At 53.2% G+C, this 14651-nt stretch overlaps 1 protein-coding gene across 1 annotated transcript in view; it reads left to right on the top strand.

The window, feature by feature from the left end:
* PRKCQ (protein kinase C theta) overlaps nt 1-14651 on the top strand; it is a 58309-nt gene that overhangs the window by 7618 nt on the left and 36040 nt on the right. Inside the window, exons 4-8 of the mRNA XM_006907037.2 lie at nt 250-310; nt 6992-7154; nt 8261-8292; nt 8388-8473; nt 11435-11564. Coding sequence (XP_006907099.1) covers nt 250-310; nt 6992-7154; nt 8261-8292; nt 8388-8473; nt 11435-11564 — 472 coding nt within the window. The remainder of the gene's footprint in view (nt 1-249; nt 311-6991; nt 7155-8260; nt 8293-8387; nt 8474-11434; nt 11565-14651) is intronic.

Genomic DNA, 14651 nt, shown 5'->3' with positions numbered 1-14651 from the left:
CTCTTCTGGAATTGTTTGTCTTCCTCACGGAGGTTTTAGTCCCCACGTCAAATTAATGAGTCACGGCCGTGTTTTAATGAAATGAAGGCCACGTGCACGCACGGATGCTGTGCTCTCGGGATAACGTATATGAGCGATACTCGGATTCTGCGTTAGAAATCTGTCATCGCTGGACTCACAGTTATCATGTCATTAAACTCAGCGTCCGTTTCACATTCTGACTGGTATTTCTTTCCTTTTCTCAACCAGCTAGAGCTGAAACCTCAAGGCCGAATGCTAATGAACGCAAGATACTTTCTGGAAATGAGCGGCAAGTGACTTTTCTTCTTCCCGTTTGGGGGGTGAGGAGGGCATAGCCCCTCTAGTCATGTGCGACTTATGGTCCTTTTGCGACAGCGCAGAAAGGAATTAGGAGAAACGTGAAGCCCAAGGGAAAATCCTAAAATCCCCAGTGGTGCTCACGCATCCATTGAAAAGACACTTCCGGTCTAGAGAAACACAGAATTGCGAAAGCGTTTATAGCATTAGTTTATAAACCATGCAGACTCCTATGCCCAGTGCTTTTACAGTCGGTCTTTATTTTAGTTGGAGAATTTAATGTCAATTCTAAAGGCCCTATTTAGGTGTCACGGTGTGTACACACACTGTGTAAAAGATGTGATGTAACAAGCTATCACACTATTCTATTACGGCACTAGCAGGGCACAAAATAAATTAGAAACCGATAAACACTTTCCATGATGCGCGTGGCAAAATGCTAACGGCTTCTAGTTAGTCACTTCGAATCTTTTTAGCAACAAGGAAGGAAAGTGCTTTGCTGAAGGGTTTCAGTTCCATGTCACACACGGACATTGGTCACAGAAGTTACATTTCCGAGCGTCTGCCTGTGACAGCCTAGCAGCTCCTTCTGCTGCATTTATATTCTGTGGTCCAGTGCTGTTCAAACAAATCTAACGCTACCACTCATAAAATCCTGAACCTCAGAGTGAACATGCGAACTTACCGAGGATAAACTGATGTTATTATTTTCTAAATTAGTTTTGCTACCAAGAAACAACTTTTAAAAGTTGATGGTGCTTTCTGGGTTTCTGCTTCCCGTGTATAATTCCTTTGGGTCCAGATTCAAACAAATACATTGGGGGAAAAAAAAACACATATTATGAGATAATCAGGAAAAAGTGAACACTCGCCAGATATTTGATGATATTGAGACGTTGTTGTTAATTTTTAGGTGGGATGATGAGATGGTGGTTATGTTTTTAAAAGGGTCCTTATCTTTAAGCCATATACAAAATCGTTTATAGATAAAATAATATAATACCAGGGATTTGTTCGGAATGACCCGTAGGCCTGGGGTGGGAGCGGACGCGGTGCGGGGTCAGCGATCACTACCCGCACGTGACAGCAACCGGAAACCCATCACAGGATTTGCTCAACTTTGTACGTATTTGAGATTTTCCACCATAAACCTTTTTTTTTTAAAGAAGAAAAAACTCTTAAAGAGGGAACGATACCATCTAAACTTTTCTTCTTTTATCTCTGGAGCCTCTACATAGACGGTCCGTGTCCGTCCACCACTTCCGAGTGGGCAGAGAGCTCGTAGGGCCGCTGGGCCTCTGCGTCTGTAGAGTGAGTGTAGGCCTGAAGGCTGAGGCCAGCAGACCCTCCTGAATGACAGGGTCTCCTCCCACCCATTCAAAACACGGCCCAGTGTGAACCGGAAGAACGTCCTCCATCGCGATTCCAGTCCATGGGGGTGGAGATCAGCTGCTTTGAGAAATAATTCTGTGGTCACCCATCCTGTTACTATAGGACTTAAATCTTGTCTTGCAAGGAGAGCAAATTCAGGCGACCAAAATCAACGATGTCTCACAACCAATAGTTACTCAAGTCCAGGAAGCTGTTGGTTTTTGTTTTTTGTTTTTTAAGAATAAAACTTTGTAGTATTGAAAATGTTTTATGTCTGCACCCAAATCGAGACCCCATCTTTAAATCTTTACATATCAGAAAACCTTAATTTTTAAAAAGCAATATTACGGAATAACCAAACTAGAAAATTCTTTATTGATGACAAGAAGTGTAGGATGTCATTCGATTTTAAGAATGTTTGTTATTACGTATAAGAAATGGTTTTCTGGTTCAGAAAAGCCTAACACGAGTTCTTACACTCGGCGGTCTCAAACCCAACCTGGAGAAGGGGTGCAGACTAAACAGAATTAGATCCTAAACCACATAAACACTGATTCACCAGGAGATAACTACGGGTTAGTTACCTGCATTCCAGAAAATTCCATACTGTGGGCCTTAAAGGGTCAGCATAGTTGGGATCCGCAAAGAAGAGGGAGGACAAAAACGTTGACCTCTAGCGGGACAAAAATGTGGCACTGCACAGAAATAAATACGAGCGAGCAGAGGACTGTGAGTGGACCAGTCCAGGGAGGCGGCAGGCGGGCCCCTGCTCGGTCAGAGCTAGTGATCAAAGGCCGACGTTGGCGGCTGAGAAGTCAGGCCAGAGGAGTCGCAGACTCGGGGAGGTCGCCCGCAAGGAGTCCCACAGCCCCAGCGAGCAGGACTTGATATAATGAAAGCAGCGTTTGGGGGAAATCGCTTGCGACAGAATGCGGGATAGATTTGAGGAAGGAAATAGACTAGATTTAGAGGGAGCCTATAAAACGCCACGTTTGCAATACAGAGATGAGGAAATGGTCTGGGCCGCGGTTACAGGAAAGAAACACCAGGAAGAGTCCAAAAGAAAATAAGGGTGCGATTTCTTGCCGGCGTGGGGCAAAGGGCATGCCCGTCACGAGCACGGCGTTGAGGTGCCTTTAAAATTCTTTAAAAACGAAAGTCGAATGAAGGGAAAATGTCGATATCGCTTAAAATGACTAGACTAGAAAAACGATCATGGGCGTGGCCGAAACGGGAGATGAGGGAAGAGAGGGTGGAGGAGGGGGACAAAGGGGACGCTCGTGGACACCGATTAAGACACCCCTCCTTCAGAGAAGCCCCAAGTCCGTGCTACTCTGCGGGCCCCCCGGCCGCTCACGCATAGCTCACTCCATTCCCTCGCTCTGGGCTGGAATCACCTTCCCTGTGCTCTTACCGCCATGTGTGGTAGCATCGGGGTTCACCATCGCCACGCACCCGACGCCCCACCTCCCGTGTTCCCCCTCCCCGCGCTTCCTTCCCGCACTTTCCTCTGTCCATTCGCTGACCAACCTTCTCCGGCAGGACATCACTCGGACTCGGGGTCGGACCCCTCTCTCCCGGAGCCCGTCCCCTCCCCGGCCCAGCACGCACTAGACCTCGCCCCGCAGTCCCCGTTCCACGCCCTGTGCCGGCCGCTCCCGATGCAGCCCGGACCCGTGGGAAGCCCTGCCAGCACCCTGCTCTCGTGAGCACCCTCTTCCCCCAGAGATGCTCTGCTCAGAACCTTGGTGCTCCCCGTCTCCCTCCGCAAGCCTCTGCCCCATCTTTACCAGCAACCTGCCCCGTCAGCACCCACTGCCGTGGTGACCATCACATCAGCCACCAGCAAACCTCCTGGCTCTTCAACCTCCCGCCTCAATCCCTCGGTTTCTGCCTGCGTCGTCTACTGAGCAATTTTCGATTTCATCCCCCGCTTGGGCATCGTTATCTCTTGCCAGAGCCCAGACATTCTCCGTGGCTGTCAGGATGAACAGTGTGAATTCCCTCTTGGGACAGCCCTGCCTCTGTTCCCCCCGCACCCGTGTCGCTGCCCACGGCCTCCCGGTGCCTGTACGTTATCGACAGGAACGCGTCACGCTGCCCCGACAGCCACAGGTCTGCGAGGGTCATTTCTGCCTCGTGCTCCAGGCCCTGGCACGCGCGCACCCCGGGACGCCTCATCTCTGGGCCGCGCTCGTCCCTGTGGTCTGGCGAGGACCCCTTCTGCGCCTCCTTCAGAAGCCAGCGCAGACACCGTCCCTGCGGGAACATCCTCGCCCGGCTTCCCACGCTCCCGCCTCTGCTGCCTCCCCTGCCCCAGCGGCCGTGGCGTCCTCGCCCCGTGTCCCAGCGCGTCCGTCCCGCGGACGCTGCTCTCCGACATTTACCGCTTTCCCGCTGACTCTAAATTCGCCGCAGGAAGGCAGTGGGCGAACGACCTCACCTGTCTCTGCGACCCCGGCACCAGGCTGCGTGCTGGGGACATGGGACATGCGCGCTTATTCAGTGATTGCTGAACTCCTCGCTTGGACTCGCCCTGGGATTTAGAAATTCCTTTCCTTCGGAATCCCAAACATTCCCATACCTGTCGGTCTCTGCAGGTGTCTTCTGCAGGTGTCTTCACTCCCGTCGCTCCTGGGGGAGGCTCCGTCCGGCTCTGCACATAGAGTTGGGCTGCCCCCTCCCGCGTCCCCTTCCCGCTGTCCTCCCTCCCTGCTGGGTGTCCCGCCTGCCACCCCCAGCGGCTCTACGCCATCAACCGTGCTCCCTCCACCACCTTCGACCTTACCTTCTCTCTCGGTCTCCAGCTCATCGCCAGCACAGACTGAACTCAGCCATCTCTCCGATCCTGAGAAAGAATTTTTTTTTTTAATCCTTTTTACTTCCAACCGTTTTTTCTTTCCTCTCCTTCCAACACAGTCCTTGAAAAAGGAGTTTATATTTATAAGCCCCAGTTTCTTTACCACACCGTCAAGTCTTACACCCTAAGAGTCTGGCTGGTATTTCGCACCACCTGCTAAATGGCTTTCTCCGAGAGCGTGCACCCTGAAAATGAATTCCTGTTTCTTAGCCTTCGGTTCCCTTGACATCTCTGTCTCCGTCGATGCTGAAAAACGTTTTCGTTTTTTTTCTTGGCTTGCCCCATATGCTATTACTCGAGTTTTCCTTTTCTCTTAAACTTCCGGCTGCCCCTGTGTGGTCTCTTTTGTCATTCTTTGTCAACCTCCTAAACCCTCTGGGTGTACACACCTCCAAGTCGATTGGGCGCCATCAGCCGCTGCTCTCGCCGTGGGCGCCACGTCTCCCTGGCTTGGCCGTTAGACACTCAGAGCTTAGGGACAACATTCGGCGTCGAAGCTGCCCGGGAAACGTGTGTGGTTGGACTGACAGCAAACGAGTGATAGATTCAACTAAATGAAGCAATTAGGAGCCGTTACTATAAAAGAAATAATCAAATATACCAAAAAAAAAAAAAAAGAGCTCCTTCAAGCCAATAAATAAACAGAAGAGCAAATTACTTCAGAAGTAAATACAGTAAAGACCAGATGAATTCAAGAAATTCTGAGTTTTTATAAATTTACCGTCTTGGAATGAGTAGAGGATAAAGGATATCACAAGACGTAGCAAGGGAATAAATTCATTTCTAGCACTGACACTTTAAAAAAAAAAACAGTATTAGTGTCTCATGTGCAGAATATAATTATGCGTATATAATTTTTAGTAAGGGTTCCCAGAATAATTCACTTCCGTCCCCTGAATTTAAAAGTAATTTTGTACTTCATTTACTTCATATCAGTTCATCTGTACCAAAATAGAAATGAGTCAGGTCTTACTGACAAACGACCTGCTATGCCAGTCACGGACTGTAAACAAATCCCACACTTGTTCCAGAGCTTGCCAGAAGGCAATTGCCTCTGCGACCCGGGAAGTTAACCCCTAATTCACCAGCCCTCACTTACTTGCAGCTCAGTTCCAAATGGAAAGACCTACGTTACCTAGGCTTCAAGCATTCGACAGTGTCGTGCCCGTCCCTGGGCCTCTGTCTGTGGTTGTTGGGGACGCTCGCTGGCTGAACGCTGCGGAGAAGTCTCTGGTCCTGAAATGTAGCCTGGGACTTGGCTGGGTCCCTGGGGGACAGGTGTCCGTCTACACAGCCCCCACCCCAGCCACTCAGTGTGTTCTAGCCTGCCACCATTAGGGACATGAAGAATAAGGAACTGTGGCCGGGCCATTTGCCCCAAGCGTGTTATCAAATCTCTGTCACTGCTGAGCCAGAATAGAAATAACTTAGTTTAAATACTAACTCTTTATATTTGTAAATTATGACCCCTTGTTCTCGCTGACTAAACCTCCATTTTTTTTGTATTTGTAAAAATTAAAAAAAAAAAATTCGTAAGCCGAGAATCTCCAAGCTGTTTAAAATTGCGATTCTGGGAGTTGGAACCATCAGATTCGTTATCCTTATTTTAACGATGATGCTGACTTCCTCCTTCCTGGTTTATGGTGTCATTCTCCCTCACCTGGCACTTGCCATCCTGCTGTTTAACCAGGACCGCCTTGCTACCGTGCGTTCTCCTCGAGCAAATTCTACCAGCCTTTGGGGAAGAGGTCATCTGGGCACAGGGCGCTGTGGACACTGATATCTAAAGTCCCTTCACCAGCGTCCCCGAGTGCGGTGATCTGTCGATTTCAGGCCCTTTCCACGCCGACCGGTGTGTTCTGTGGCTGGTGCCTCTGATTACTGTGACCTTCGGGAACCAGCACGTAAACTACTCTCCAGTGCCTTTGCCCTCACACACACGTCTGGCCAGCTCCCTCCAACCTGCCACACTCTCAGGAACCGGACGCAAAGCATCCCGGGACCTAAAAAATTGCCGTTTCCAAGTGGCTGTCAATAACCACATTGTTTTCTAGAACTACAGGCAGCAAAGGAGTTGCCACTTCCTGCCTTTTCTGGCTGACTCATTGTTGACAGTGACTAGGAGTGGTTAATAAAGACCTCGAAAGTTCTGGCCTCTGGTTCTAAAAACTGAAAGAGGATAACTCAGCACCATCGCAGGAGGGCGAAGGACCGAGCCAGCGGACCGACCTCACCGCTCCGACCCCGTAGTTACACACCCTGTGATAATTCTCCATTCAAGAATTAAAGAAAAAAAGGCTTACCGCTGCACCAACCCTACTAAGAACGGGGATTTCACTGGTCCCGACACCTGCCTGATCCCTGCCCGATCTCCCCACCCTCTGCCCCGGCTGCCACAGCCATAGCACAGGATTTCACTTTGTCCCCTGTGCTCTTCTGCAGACACCAAGGACACGAGCGAATTCGAGACGGAGGGCTTCTTCGCTCTGCACCACCGCCGAGGAGCCATCAAGCAGGCCAAAGTCCATCACGTCAAGTGCCACGAGTTCACGGCCACCTTTTTCCCCCAACCCACGTTTTGCTCTGTGTGCCACGAGTTTGTCTGGTACGGTAACGTGGCATTTCCCTCCAAATTAAGGTTCTGCATTTTGTCGCAGCCTCTATGTTGCATTAAGTACTACGTGAGAGCCTCCCGTGGCCTCGCCTGGCTTGAGGTGGCTTAAAGGGCAGGATTCTCTAAAAGACCGCCATACCATGGTTCCCGTAGAACAAGGAAGCCAGCCCCACAGGGGAAAGGTTCCGGGGACGTCAGTGTCTGATTAAACGGGAGGCTGCTGGGGTCAGGGGAGGGACGGAGGAGGTAGACGCCCTTACTGTGGGCACGTTTTTACATCGGAACCTCCTCCACGTGGACAGCTGTCAGGTCCGTGACAGGCGGCGCTCCCCTACCGGAGCTCACGGGCTGAGACGCTTCCAGTGCGCCCAGTGCCCCCACGGCCCTCGGACAGAGACGGTCCAGCCCCGGGGAGCACAGGGCACAGGCTGCGGTAGAGCACAGGCCTGGAACGTCTCTGCTCTCGCCTCCTAACGGGGTGCTCTGCCCTTTGGGCTGCAGAACCCATTAACACGCGACCCCAGCCTCCCCAGGGTGTCCAAGGTCAAAGAGACTTTGGGCGGGTCTCCATCGACCTGCTGCCATCCAACGACCCGGACTTCCTCCCTAATAGTGTCTCTCAGGAATTAGTCTGAAGCTTCAGAACGAATTAGTTGCACATATTCTCAGCTTCTCAGAAACGGGAAGTGAAGCGTCGCACAGATGTCTTGGCTGATCTCTACCGAGCTCAGCGAGACAATGAGGGTTTAAGTGTGGGACGGGGAGATGGGCTGCCAGGAGCCCGTGATGCATGTCTGATCAGGCGTGTCCACCTCGACACGTTCCCTTGGAAAATACACAAATGAGGGGGAGGACGGGTCGTTCCTCGTTGATTTTATTATCAGACTTTTCACGAAGCACTTTAAAATTAAAAAAAAAACACACAACAAAAATAACAAAAACGTGTTAACCCTTGGGGAGTGATAGACCGGGGCTGCTGATTATAAAACGCTCTGTGACAGCGGATGGCGGTGAGGACTCCGCCCCGCCCCGCGGGTACGTGGGGTGCTGCTGCCGGCTCCCACACCCCCGTTAACCACACGTGTGCTTTATTGCAGGGGTCTCAACAAGCAAGGCTACCAGTGTCGACGTAAGTAACGCGGTTTCCATCCTACGACCATCGTCCTTTCTACTCGGTGGTTCCTCATCTTCCGAAAACCTCAAGCTGCGATCATTTCCTTTCAGAGTGTAACGCCGCCATCCACAAGAAGTGCATCGATAAGGTCATAGCCAAGTGCACGGGGTCGGCGGTCAACAGCCGAGAAACCATGGTACGCGTTCAGATTCTGCTCTGTGTCTGACGTAGGAGGACGTTCTCCTGACATGACGTTGACAGCCCACTAACTCTTCTTAATGATACTGCCTGGGACGTGGCTCCGTAGCGGAGCGGTGAGCACGTCCGCTTTCCACGCAGAAGGTCCTGGGTTCGCGCCCCAGTGGAGCCACGGTCCCTGGTCTGTGGCCATATCTACGGACATCCAATTGCAGGTGTCAATCAGTTTCATATGCACTTGGGGTTCGTAAGAGCCAATGGACCAAATCTGTAAATTAGGGAGCGGCTACCGTACCGGCAGAGACTGAGCTGCCGAAGAGGTTTTCTCGTGAGTGAAGGGAGTAGAGGGTCAGTACTGACCTCGAGGGAGTCCAAACTCAGGTGTGCGGCTTGGCAGGGGCTGAGAATGTGGGGCAGGGAGGCCCTTCGCGTACTAGGAGTGGGTAAAAGGCGGAGCTGTGTTCGGCGTGCACAGCCGAGATGCTGAGGAAGACGAGATCTCTGTGGGGCCCCTCACCAGAGATCTGGAGAGGTGTCCCCTCTTTGGCCAGCGCCGGAGGTCCCCAAAAGGTGATGACAGGGGAGCGACCCACGTGTAACATTACCGCGAAAACTGACTGTGGCAGGGATCACCGAGGTAGAACGGTGGCTGGACGGCGGGGAAGGCACGAGAGGTAGAAATATCCTCACCTCCAGGGAGTGATGGCGGATGGCCAAAGCTAGAGAGAGAGGCCGCCAAAGCAGCCGGCCATGGCCAGAGGGGAGGAGGCCCAAGGCACGTACGGAGATGGGTCTCTGATGGACGGACGGATTCTGATGGACGGACGGACGGTTCACCCACTGGAGCAGGAAGGGAGGAGGAAATGGCTGCAGATGAGGGTAGGCTTGTAGATTCGGGGGCGGGCAGATGAGGGAGCCCCTCTTAGATGGCGTACGTCCTCAGCGACGTCTGAGGAGGGAGAAGGGAGGGCAGCAGCTGGCTTCGAGGAGAAAGGACCCGTGAAGTAATTATCCGACGGTGGGAAAGCTCGGGGTCAGGGAAAAGCCGTACGGCCACCGAGCCCCCTCGCAAGCCCTTCTGAGTGTGAGGGTGTCGACCTGCCCAGATGGGATTTTCTCCGGCAGAGGGGCAGATGCAGAGGAGGCAGACTGTAAAATTTGGAGCCAGAAGAAGATGCTCTCATAACACGAGAGACTCTGCTAAAGCTCGGGGAGGTCACAGTAGTTTGTCTGCGGTCAACCACCTGTGAGTGGCAGGCCTGGGACTAAAACACGACCTCAGTCTCCGGTCCGACGCCGACGGCCGCCCCCCACCCTTCGCTCGACGCCCCGTTTGCCTGCAGGACCGCACACTGTCAGCATGACCATCAGCCTCGATGGAATACAAGGGGAGCCACGAGTATAATTTTACATTTTCAAGTAGCCACATTAACTAACGTAAAAGGCAGTGGGTGAAATTAATCTTGACATTATGTTGTACTTCGACCCAATCTGCCCAAATAGCAACGTTTCAACACACGATCGGTGTAAACGTCAATGAGACATTTTACATTCCATTTTTCCCACACGGCTTTCAAACCCAGGGCATCTCGTACATTCACGGCATGCCTCTCGCCACCTCGCAGACGTCCCCTTGGACCACGTGGCCGAGTGACTGTCATGCTGGGAAGTACAGACCTACCGCATCCTGAACCGTTTCACCTTGGGTTCAGGGTTTAAAGCGGAAGCCTTCTAGCCTGGAACATGATCCTCCCTGCTCATATTGACACCGAAATGTCTTATACGAAATGAGTTACTTTTTCTTGGTTGGAAATAGAGTCAGTGCTGGCAGCGTTTAAACAACGCTCAGCAGCCACCCTGAGGACCCGGGGCTGGCCAGCGGCCTCGGTCGGAGCACAGGCTCCTTCGCTTCAATGATAAGGCTTCAGTACGGTGCACGTTCCCAAGCGGGCTGTTTAATCAAAAACTTATGCTGAGATTATAAGTCTTAAGTAGATAACACATTTGATACTGCACGAGAATATTGGTATTCTTGCCAGGACTCAAACTGCCTGATTTTTTTGCTGTGGTTCACATGATAAGTTTGATTAAAGGAGAGGATTTAAACTCTGAAAAACTGTTAAAAAAAAAAAAAATCTGCATCCGTCTCTCATCTCCCTCCTCCCCATCCTCTAAATCGCTCACTTGTTCTAAGGGAGAGCAGAGCAATGGTGAAAACAGGCGGGCTCTGATTCTAACGTCCAGGCTCACAGATGGCCCAGCTCACTCGATGGCTGTGTGACCTGGGCAAGCGTCTTGCCCGCTCTGTGCTTAACTCATCTCTCAGACGAGGACATGAAGAGAGGCTACTTCCTATGGGGTAGTCTGAGGATTGTATGAGACATCACATGGGTTTAAGATAATACATGTGGCACACGTGTCCACAGCACCTGGCGGACCCGTTATCTACCTCTGGCCTCGTCCACTCACGTACAGTAGGTGTGACATGCTTCACACATGGGCTTCACAATGGTACACGCACAGCGAAGCTTCTGCTAGAGGAAGCGTTACATAACATCTTCCAAAAGTGAACGCGCTAGCTCTGAGTGGAAACAGAAAGAGAAATATTTATATTAAAATAGAAAGGGAAGTGCAGCGTTTACTTAGCTCTCACTTAAATAAATAACCCGAGTTCCCTTTCTGTGAGATGTTAGCCTGACTGTGGGAATGCCTCCGACCTCAGCTGTCCGTGGACAACTTGACCTGTGCTTGTCACGTGCTGGCCCCTTACCCAGAAGAGCCCACGGCTGTCTGGTTGGTTGGATATGACTACAAAGCTTGACAAGTAAAAGCGAGGGATTGAAACACGCACCATTCCCGTGGCTCTGTCGTTCTGCTAGCTAGGCTAACACGCCCGCTGAGACGTGGGAGCCGGGGACCTGGGGACGGCGCAGGGTCACACGGCCCCCTTGTCTTTCAGTTCCACAAGGAGAGGTTCAAAATCGACATGCCGCACAGATTTAAAGTCTACAACTACAAAAGCCCGGCCTTCTGTGAGCACTGCGGGACTCTGCTCTGGGGCCTGGCCAGGCAAGGGCTGAAGTGTGACGGTGAGTCCAGCGGGGAACGAATGTGGGCCGCCGGGCAGCCCGCCCGCCGCCCAGCGCGGGTTGGCCGGAGGGAGGGACGGGGATCGCGGCCCTGAGCAGCCTGGAGAAGCTGGTGACGGTGAATGAGAGGCCGCGGGGCAGTGGGCCACTGTGTTCTCCGCCCCCGCCACGCACCACGCTCGCACACACACGTGTACACACACGCACGTGCACACACGCGCACACACACACACCACGCACACCACACACACGCATACACACACCACGCACACACACTACGCACACACAGGCAAACATGCCACGCACACCACACACACACGCACACACACCACACACACATACACACACACATACACACACCACGCACACACACCACGCACACACAGGCAAACACGCCACGCACACCACACGCACACGCACACACACCACACACGTGCATGCATACACACATTCACACACACCATGCACACATGCACACACACACCACACACGTGCACACATACATACATTCACACACACCACACACACATACACATGCAGCAACAAGTGCACATGCACATACACACATGCACACACCACACACATGTGCACACACAAAACATGCACACACCACACACGTGCACACACCACACACATGCATGCACACACGTACACACACACACATGCATGGACCCACATACACGCACACACATGCATACACACGCACGCACACGCATGTACATGCACGCACGCAAGTACGCACACCGCACGCGCACACACATGTACACACATGCAAGCACGCGGGCATGCACATGTGCACACCACGTACATGCACGCACACATACATGTACACTCGCACACCACACACATGCACGCACATAACGCATACACCTCACATACATACATGCACACGCCACACACATACACACACGTGCATGCACAGCACGCAAACGTAAGCGCACCAGCATGCACACACACACACATGTATAGGCACATACACAACGCACACACATACATGCACACAACATGCATGGACCCACATACACGCACACACATGCATGCACAAGCACACACATGCATGCACACACATGTACATGCACGCACGCAAGTACGCACACCACACGCGCACACACATGTACATACATGCAAGCACGCGGGCATGCACATGCACACACCACGTACATGCACACACACGCATGTACACTCGCACGCCACACACATGCACACACATAACGCGTGCACCTCACATACATGCATGCACACGCCACACACGTGCACACACGTGCATGCACAGCACACAAACATAAGTGCACCGACATGCACACGCACACACACATGTATAGGCACATACACAACGCACACACATGCATGCATGCACATGCACATCACTCACACACACATGCGCGCACACTCCATACACACATACCATGCACGCACACACATACCACACACACTCGCACACACACCACTCACGCATGCACGCACACATGTATGCACACACATGTCCACTCGCACACACACTACTCACACACACATGCGCGCACACTCCATACACACACCATGCACGCACACACATGCCACACACACTCGCACACACCACTCACGCATGTACGCACACATGTATGCACACACACATGTACACTTGCACACACCGCACATGGACACACCACTCACACACGCATGTGCACACACGTACACACACACACATACATACCCTCTCTCACACTGACACACACGTGCTCACACACGTACGCGCACAGGCGCCCACGCAGGCACGCACATCCACCACACACCTACACACACCACACATACAATACACACACACGCACATACACACGCACACACAGTACATGCACACATGTATACTTGTGCACACAGCACACACACGTAAACACACATACACAATCCTTGAACCCAGGTATCTGCAAAACCCTTCCCGCTAACCGTCAAGGCCCTGGCCCGCTGCCGTCTTGGTGCCCTGGGAGGGACGAGGAGGTGTCCCCTCTCCCCCCACTGCCTGCCCGCTGCCTGGCCTGTCGTCTCCCGGCACAGGCCTAATCCGCTCGGCTGTGCCTGCCCCTGCCTCCCCCCTGCACCAGCCCCACAGGGAGCAAGCCTGGCCCGCCTGCGCAGCTGGTGTGGGGCCCCGCACAGAATTCTGTGGCCTGAGCCGAGGGTCCACCCCGATGCGTGCTGCAGCCCCCCTGGCCGGGCCCCGCAGGTCACCCTGCTCTAGCTCACGCCACTAAGGCCACAGACGCCCTTCAGAAACGGGCGCTGTTAAGCCGGGGGCGGGGGTGGGGAGGAAAGCGTCCCACAAGAGCGACGAAGCACTTCTGCCTCGAGCCGGGTGCGGAGGGACAGGGCCTCGATGACGTTCCAGAGCGGGGTACCCTGCTGCAGCAGGGAACTTCCTTTTGGGTTGATTACATAGAAAAGCCGCTTCTCACGGCAGCCCCATTTTATTTTATGTCACTGGCTAACGAATGTCTTGTCTTTTAAGTGGCAGAAGGGGCTGACGTAAGGTGACAGATCCCTGCGTAGGACGCCCGTCCTCACCCCAGCTGCGTTCAGAGTGACACTATGGAGGAGGGCGGGGGTTGGGTTTTCATGTCATCGCCGAAGGCCAAACCCACGCGCGGTCGGAGTTCACCTCCGCGGCCCCTCCGGAGCCCAGGGCCGGCGCGCTGACCTCCCCGCGCCAGCTCGGGCGGGCCAAGGAGCGCACGGAGGTCTCCTCGGGCCAGGAGTCATTCCGGGTGTCCTGACTGTACAAACGGGTCGGGGCCGGCAAAGCCCTGTCCCCAGCCGCCTGTCTCTACGGCGCTCTCGCGGTTCACTTTCCCTGCTCTGAGCCAGGCGCCCCAGCGGCCAAGCCCAAGCCCGCCAGCCACGCGGCCACGCTCTGCGCTTAGAACCTCCGCGAAGGTTCTCGGCATTGTTTCACGGCCCGCACCCGCTCTGCCCTGTCCTGGTCCGCTGTCCTTTCTTCCCATTCCATTCTCTGCCCCGTCCCCACCCTCCTCTCTCTCTCTCCCCTCCTCCCCCCTCCTCCCTCCCTCTCCTCCCCGTTCGCTCGCTCATCCGCTCGCTCATCCAGTCTCTGTT

Source organism: Pteropus alecto, unplaced genomic scaffold (assembly GCF_000325575.1).
Source record: "Pteropus alecto unplaced genomic scaffold, ASM32557v1 scaffold11, whole genome shotgun sequence".
NCBI classification, from domain to species: Eukaryota; Metazoa; Chordata; class Mammalia; order Chiroptera; family Pteropodidae; genus Pteropus; species Pteropus alecto.
Note: the sequence above shows the minus strand (reverse complement) of the source record. Positions and strands in the feature narration are given on the sequence as shown.